At 47.1% G+C, this 7593-nt stretch overlaps 2 protein-coding genes across 9 annotated transcripts in view; one reads left to right on the top strand and one right to left on the bottom strand.

Moving 5' to 3' along the window:
* Nucleotides 1–7593, top strand: part of shld2 (shieldin complex subunit 2) — a 31734-nt gene that overhangs the window by 1099 nt on the left and 23042 nt on the right. For 3 of the 8 annotated variants that reach the window (XM_058059215.1, XM_058059236.1, XM_058059244.1), the window contains exons 1-5: nt 4501–4890; nt 5476–5673; nt 6081–6748; nt 6841–6991; nt 7071–7178. In XM_058059215.1, the coding sequence (XP_057915198.1) occupies nt 5514–5673; nt 6081–6748; nt 6841–6991; nt 7071–7178 (1087 nt within the window). In that variant the 5' untranslated portion in view covers nt 4501–4890; nt 5476–5513. Of the gene's footprint in view, nt 1–4498; nt 5361–5475; nt 5696–6080; nt 6749–6840; nt 6992–7070; nt 7179–7593 lie in introns of those variants that run through there. The other 5 variants (XM_058059275.1, XM_058059269.1, XM_058059254.1 and 2 more) reach the window with 5 other exon arrangements.
* On the bottom strand, nt 573–5046 carry LOC131108321 (glutamate dehydrogenase, mitochondrial-like). The gene is made up of 13 exons (XM_058059294.1): nt 4494–5046; nt 3972–4052; nt 3846–3901; nt 3721–3784; nt 3551–3645; nt 3309–3488; nt 3054–3191; nt 2078–2215; nt 1907–1987; nt 1700–1823; nt 1536–1627; nt 1398–1460; nt 573–1287 (listed from the first exon to the last, which is right to left on the bottom strand). Exons 1-13 carry the CDS (start codon nt 4894–4896, stop codon nt 1168–1170), a joined length of 1635 nt encoding a protein of 544 aa, XP_057915277.1. The 5' UTR covers nt 4897–5046; the 3' UTR covers nt 573–1167.

The raw sequence follows: 7593 nt of genomic DNA, 5'->3' as shown, positions 1-7593 counted from the left end.
TCCTAAGAGTGCTTTCAAAATAAGTGTATTCAGGCTATGATAACGACTTTGTTTATATTTGGAGCGATATTGTTGATATTGCATGAAGCCACAAAATTCGTGTTCCACTTACGACGAATTGGGTTTTCGGCGAGTCATTTGCTTTATTTTTTGCTTATTTCCATGTACCCTGTTCAGCAAAAACGTGTGCACTTTGCAGGGAGATATTTTAAAACTCAAAACAACTAGTATAAGTGTTAGACATTGTAAAAATGCTCATCGAATTATCAACAATCGTTGCTGTAAAAGGTTCCAGGTTCTTAATTTGAAAGGGTAGCTGAGGTACCGGAAGCAGGGATCCTGACAATTACAGCAGTCTGGGAGCAGGCCGTGTGGTTGCCGTGGTAACCAACAGCCTGTCAGTCAGTGCGGAAAGCCCCGGAGATGGCGGGGGAATTCCGGCCTCACGTGGCAATCCCAGCGCTTTGATTGGTGAAAAAACTTTAGTCCCTCCTACCGGAAGTTCTCTCGCTCCTTCTTAAGTTCCTAAGTACACCGTGGTGAACGTATGATACGCAAGAAAATGACAACCATCGTGTTTCATAGCTTTATTTAAACTGTGATATGTTAAGCAGTAAATAGATGAATTATTGTATATGTTTATATAAACCAGCGAAGAAATTAATGATTGTGTATCAAAGTAAATAGCCACAAGGGGGCGCCAGATTGTTGCAATGACTTTTGTTTGTTTCTTTCGGCTTTTTCCTGATTATGGAGTCGCCACAATGGATCGCATTAAGCTAGAAGTCAACTTCTAGAAACACAAACGCACAAAGCGTCAGTCTTTTATTTCGGAGAAATATATGTGTGTGTGTGTGTGTATACACATGCATACATACACATTTACACAAACCAGTAAATGATTGTGTGTGTACAAAAGTAAACTGTTTGACTGGGCTGGTGGAGGGGAAATGATTGACATGAGAGAGAGCACGATTACAACTTCTCCTTGAAAAAGACATGAAAAATATATTTATGGAAGTCATATTAATATTATATGATCCTATCCAATAATAATAACTTTGCTTTTGTCCCTTTTTGGTGTTTTTAAGACTTTTTAAAAAACAAAACAATTTTCATTCCACACACGCGCGCACACACACACGTAAAGCCAAGTCGGGCGGACAGCTACGTGAAGATGAGTCCCGCCTCGCTGTAAACTTTAAAGACTTTCTCGATGGCGTTGACGTAGGCGGCGGTGCGCAGGTCCAAGCCCAGCTGGTACTTGTTGGCTGTTCTCATGATTTGCTGCCAGGGGGCGGAGTTAAAGCATGATCAGAAATCAGTACAGCGGTTCACCAAGTCACATGATGCATTGTAAGGTTTAGAGGTCAGGATGTAGCGGCGGTGCGAGTTACCCTGGCTGAGCGTTCCATGGTGAAGGCCAAGCCCGAGTGAACGATGTCCTTCTCAGATGCCCCCTATAGCACAGCAACATGTGATATACAACATGTGACCAGCAGGGGGGCAGAGCGGTCTTGGCGTCGTGTACTCACAGAGATTCTCGCTTGGAACTCCGATGTGGGAACGATCGGAATGGCGCCGCCATGTTTCCCGAACTTCCTCTCCAGACTTTCCTGGACCGACACTGCGGAGAAAAAGGACATACGTGTTTTCGACCCTTCCCCGCCACCGGTACATGTGGGTGGAGCTTACTCACTCAGCAGGTGGTAGTTGGAGTCCCGCTCGTATTTGAACGTCAGTCGGCCGTAACTGACGTGGTTGAGATTTTTCAGCCACTCAAAATAGGACACGGTCACACCCCCGGCGTTCAGGTACATGTCCTGCAAGGTGAGGGGGGGGCGGAGCAAAGGTTAATACGGCGACATCACTCTGCATGTTTGGAAATCGAGCGGAGTCAACAGACCGGGATGACTAAGATATTCCTGTCCAGGAAGATGCGGTCGGCCTCAGGCGTGGTCGGTCCGTTGGCTCCCTCTGCGATGATCTACAAAAACAAGATGGCCGACACAAGACCTGTTTGTATTTGAATGGAAGCCACTATCGATCGACGAATAAAAGGCTGTGAGTGCAAAACCTTGGCTTTGATCTTGTGGGCGTTGCCTTTGGTCAGCTGCTTCTCGCTGGCAGCGGGAATCAGGATGTCACAGTCGGCCTCCAGGATGCTTCCCTCATACGGCGTGGACTTCGGGAAGCCCACCACGGTCCCGTTGGCCTGCAGACACATGGACGTTGTTTTCAGCCCACTGTACAGTAGTTCTTCCTTTATCACGCTTCATTGGTTCCAGACCCGGCCGTCGGATTAGTCAATTTCAGCAAAGTCAACATTAATAACGGAATATTTTCATAGCTATGTCATAAAAAGATTTTTTTTTGTAAATATGGGTTTTAACATGATTAGAGCCCCATTCATCCATTTTCTATACTGCTTATCATCATCATCAGGGTCATGGTGGTATGCTGGAGCCTATCCACTTCAAGCGAGAGAGTAATGGTGGCCAGCCAATGGCAGGGCACATCTAGACAAGCAATCATTCATGCCTATGGACAATTTGGAGTCGCCAATTAATCTAATCCCTGACCTAAAGAGATGCCTAGCGGAGAATCCAACCCAGGTCTTTCCATCTCCTGACTGTGTGGCCCTAAAACTCCTGTTATACGTGTTACAGTAAATGTGTCCCAATAGGAACAGGTTAACGGCTGTGTGGAGGACAGGAAGTGACTTTGGAGGTTCAGGGTTGAGTTTTAGCTTGACATGAGTTACGGAGCCAACAAGTAGTCCATGCTGTTATTATGATTATTACGTTATTGTGCCAAGTTGTGAGATCATTTCAACCTGCAATAGATGCCTTTTCCGGCCATCACATCTTGTCCTTGTGACCGCCATTCATTTGACACTTTGTCATATTTTCACGCATTTTCGCCCCATTGACTGCCATTCATTTCACAGTCTGATTTTCAGACATTTTCCCCCATTGACTCCCATTCATTGTCTCACCGTGTGGCTAATGTAGAATGCTACATCACAATACATCTCTACAACCAATACAGACCAGTTTGTAGTCCTCCAGCTCTTTGGGATCGATGCCTTCCGGGTTCCAGATGCTTCCGTCAACTTCTCCGACTCCAATGCACTTTGCCCCAAAGCGATGAAGGTATCTCATAGAGTGTAGGCCCACGTTACCAAAACCCTGAAGCAGAAGAAAGGACTCAACTTGGAGGCTATGGCTAATACTAATGCTAATGCTAATTGCCTTGTCATGTGCAGGTAGTTCCTAACAAAAGGGACACAAAGACGTTTCTCCTACCTGGATGACGAAGGTCTTGTCCTGGAAGCCGGGGCAGATTCCCAGCTTGCTCATATATGCCGCTTCATTGACAAAGTTCTCGATGCCGTGGAAAACTCCTCGTCCTGTGGCGGAAATCCGACCGTGGATCCCTCCCTGGCTGATGGGCTTCCCGGTGACACAAGCGTGAGCGTTGATGTCCTAAAGACAAACAAAGACACTTGGATATGTCCCAAACAGGAAATGTCCCTCCGTGGACTCACGTAGTGTCCCATGGTGGTGGCGAAGGTGTCGGCGATCCAGGACATTTCCCTCTCTCCGGTACTCATGTCTGGAGCAGGGACGTCTATCCCGGGTCCTGCAGAAGACAAACAAGTCCTGGACTTCCTGTATGCGTGTGCAGGTGTGTCTTTGTTTTTTTTTTTTTACTGACCGATGAAACCTTTCTTGGCAAGCTCCAAAGTGAACCTCCTGGTGATCTTCTCCAACTCGTTGTCCTAGAAATAAGTCATGTGACTTTAAAGAAGTCGGCCATCTTGAGTGCTGTTGGTAACTTACTGAATAGTTCTTGGGATTGATCTTCACGCCAGCCTTGGCGCCGCCAAAGGGAACATCTAAAAACATCCCGTGATTTTAAACAAGCGATTCCGTGCATCTTCACCACGCCAGTGTCGTCGTACTTACCAACCACGGCGCATTTGTACGTCATCAACGACGCCAGTGCTTTGACCTCGTCCACAGACACATCCATGCTGTATCGGATCCCTGGAACACAAAGTCACATGACCACAGCGGGTCGAGGTTACCCTTCAAGTTGACATCAATGTATCACTTGTGTTCTGGGAATGCTGGGAGACATCCTAGTGTACACAGTCGTCACATGTCTCGTGCTTTCTTCTCACGCACGCACGCACGCACTCCCTCACACACACACACACACACACACACACACACACACACACACACACACACACACACACACACACACACACACACACACACACACACACACACACACACAAGACCAGAGCGTCAACATTCCTGATCAGGGTGTTAACTTAACTTGACTCAACATTCAAACAGGTACAGACACACGTATAATAACAGTGCGTGCACGCACACACAAAACATGGCGAGGTCCACGTGAGTGGCCAGTAACCCACAGTTGTCACCCGACCCGACCCGACCCCACCCCCCTATCCTGACCTCCTTTGCAGGGTGTCCTGTGCTGGCTGTGCTGAGCCCGGCAGCCCTCCACCACCTCCCACTCTCCGTTGTCTCTCTTTATGGGGAAACTGACACTCAAGACGTGGTTACACGGCTTGATGATCCGCAGGATCCCACGGACCCTCTTCCGTTTATTCTCGTCACTCTCCCGAGTCTTCAGGTCTTCCACTAGCTTGTCCTCAACGATAGCGGCGCCGCGGTCGAAGAAACCCTCCACCATAGTGAAGAAGTTAGGGTCGTCGTCCCGGTCCACGGCCTGGGAGTAGTCTCGGTACCGCAGCCGAGACGACGCCGCCGCCGCCGCCGCCGGGAGAACCGAGTCCACGGCGCCCGGCCAGCCGCTCGTCCCCCGGGCGAGCAGCCCTACGAAGTTCCGGTACATTTTTATGATTTTAAAGCTTGTCAAACAACTTCAACAAAGAAGAGAGAAAAGTCACAAAGTCAGCGAGGAAACGGAACAAGGAAACTCCTCCCCCTTTTTCTTCATCCGACTCTCCCTCCTCTTCCTCTCTGTCACACCGCACCTGGACGTTCATTCAACATCTGGAGCTTGAAGCTGCCGTGTTAGCTTAGCATTAGCTTCCAAGGCTAACTTTACCATCAAACTCTTTGTGTAGGAACTTTTAGCGGTAGCTTAGCTTTGAGGTATCTTAACTTTAACTTCACTCTGAAATGTGAGAGTATCGTATTTTGAGCATTCCCAGTAGCCTAGCTTAGAATTAACATTATCGCTAATGTTTGTGTAGCTTTGACTAGCATTAGCTTTGAAAAGTGCGACGAAGTGACGTCGACACCCCCCCTCACACCAAATGGACATTTCTCGCAACTAACAAGTTATTTTAGTCAGTATGTTGTTATCTTTCATATTAAATGTGATTAAAAATAACCCTTGTTGAAAGTCCTAACCAATAGTTGTAATTACATAAAAAATGTACATGTGCGTTGTATATTGTTCTTACAGTGAGACCAGAGATACTTCCAGAACTTTGTCCTCTCAGGATGTGTGAGCGACCAAAGATCCATGTCTTCCTAGGGGCACCTCCCTCCACGCCTGGCCCAGCCTCAGCATCTAACCGTGCCATGGAGAGAGATGGGGGACCATCCGGCCGCTGGCGACACCTGGAGCTCACCTGGCGTGAAGGCCGGCTCCTCCCTGTCGGTGAGGCACTTGGAACCAACATGTAATATTGTATTCCTAACTCTTAATTATCATGCAGTATTAGGGTGTACTATCATTATGAAATGAGGGAATTATGACAACTGATAAATGCAATAACATAAACATAGTTCTCATAACCGATCAAACGTACCCATACTGTGTGGGTGAGCAAATCCAGCGCTATTTTTTTCCTCCCGCCTGTGACATTAACTTCTCTTGAGCTGACTTATAAACAAACGTTCGCTTTCTGAGGACATTTGTGTCCCAGTTGTATCAAATTCTGCGCGATGAGGGGTAAAAACCCCCATCGAGCCCCCCATCTGTACCCTATCGGTTTTGTAATGCAGAACGTTATTGGTAGCAGTCTGAAAAAAAAGATATCATGCATATCTAATATTTTTCTTTAGATGCAGAAGAAGAAGACCAAAACAACACTAAAACCACAGATCAGGATGGTCCAGACTCAAGAACTGAACAGACCGCAGAGACTGTTGAAAGACATCAGCCAAACTCAGATGAGGAAGACCAGTGTGCGGTCTCTGTTCAAGAATATCTAGACTCATGTTTCCCTGCCGCACACCTAGAACAAACTAGAGAACCACAGCCCAGTACTACAACCCAATACCTCGCTACCTGGACTCTAAGTCAAGCGTTAATTCTGAGAGGTTCCCAATCAACCAGCAGCCTCTCTCAGAGCCCACAAAAACACATCCAAACATCATCAGAAGACTCCTCCAGTACACCGGACCTCTTCAGTCCGTCAGCGCGGCGGTCTACTGGAGGTTCCGATGAGCTCTTCAGTCCGGAGCGGCGTGCCGAACAAGGGGGCGTAGTCCTGGAGGCCACTTCACATGGAGTGCTGTGCTCCCAGGAGGACAGCGGTTCGCACTCCAGTCCCAGACATAAAAGAACGCGTCTCGCCGAGGATGTCAGGACGGAGGCGTCTGCTTCAGATGGAAATATTGCAGCTGGGCTTCATGGTTTCACCACGCTTCTCAAACAGTGTGCTGAAGTGGACGTTCGGTATCGGGTTCTGGTCGTTGTCGTCCATCCGTGTCAGCTAAAAGAAGTGAAGGTGAGTTGTTGACGCTCACGTCCCCTAATCTAACGGACGGACACAGAATAGTACCAAAATTAAAGGCTGTCGTTGTGCTTCTGACATTGAAGGTGAAATCTGGACCATCCACCGGGACCCTGGTCCCTCTGGCCACCATGGTTGTGACTGACCAATCAGCCATGGACATGAAGGTGGTCCTGTGGCGGCGGGCGGCATTCTGGGCATTGACCGTCAGTGTTGGAGATGTTGTATTCATCACAGGTACACAAACATGAAAAGGCAAGGGTACTTGATACTTGAAGACCACTTAGCCAATCAGGGGTTTGAAGTTTTTTTTCAGGCCTGCAGTTGCGCGAAGACACCTGGAGGGGAGAGAAGGTACTGCAGTCCACCTTTGGCAGCAAACTGCTTAACTTGGGTCACATTGGTGCCCCCAACTATCCCCCAGGTAGCAATTTACAACCCTACCCTACACTCAAAATTAGATTAGATTAGATTAGATTCAACTTTATTGTTATTGCTCATGTCACTTGTACAGGGCAACAAAGTGCAGTTAGCATTCAACCAGAAGTGCAAATTTATAAATACCTTATTAGTAAGTAAATATAGAAATAGAATAGAGCTGTGAATGGACAGATATATGTAGAAACTATAACAGGCTGTGACTATGATACAGTGTGGATATATACAGGAATATAAATGACTATAATATGGCTGTTGCAGATTATACAGATTATAAACAGTATGCACAGTATGAATGTGACAATGTATAATAACGGTAATATGTACAGTAGTGCAATTAAGTGACTATGATACAGTGTGGATATATATAGGGATATAAGTGACTATAGTATGGTTATTGC

The sequence above is a fragment of the Doryrhamphus excisus genome, chromosome 2 (genome assembly GCF_030265055.1).
Source record: "Doryrhamphus excisus isolate RoL2022-K1 chromosome 2, RoL_Dexc_1.0, whole genome shotgun sequence".
NCBI classification, from domain to species: Eukaryota; Metazoa; Chordata; class Actinopteri; order Syngnathiformes; family Syngnathidae; genus Doryrhamphus; species Doryrhamphus excisus.
The sequence above is the reverse complement of the archived record's forward strand: the minus strand, read 5'-3'. Positions and strand labels throughout refer to the sequence as shown.

Bases quoted from the DNA above. Each gene is read 5' to 3' on its own strand.
- LOC131108321 (XM_058059294.1), bottom strand. From the start codon at position 4,896: ATGTACCGGAACTTCGTAGGGCTGCTCGCCCGGGGGACGAGCGGCTGG. The intron at 3,902-3,971 runs GTAAGTACGACG...GGATGTTTTTAG, and splicing joins GTACAAATGCGCCGTGGTTG to ATGTTCCCTTTGGCGGCGCC. The intron at 3,489-3,550 runs GTGAGTCCACGG...GTTTGTCTTTAG, and splicing joins CCACCACCATGGGACACTAC to GACATCAACGCTCACGCTTG.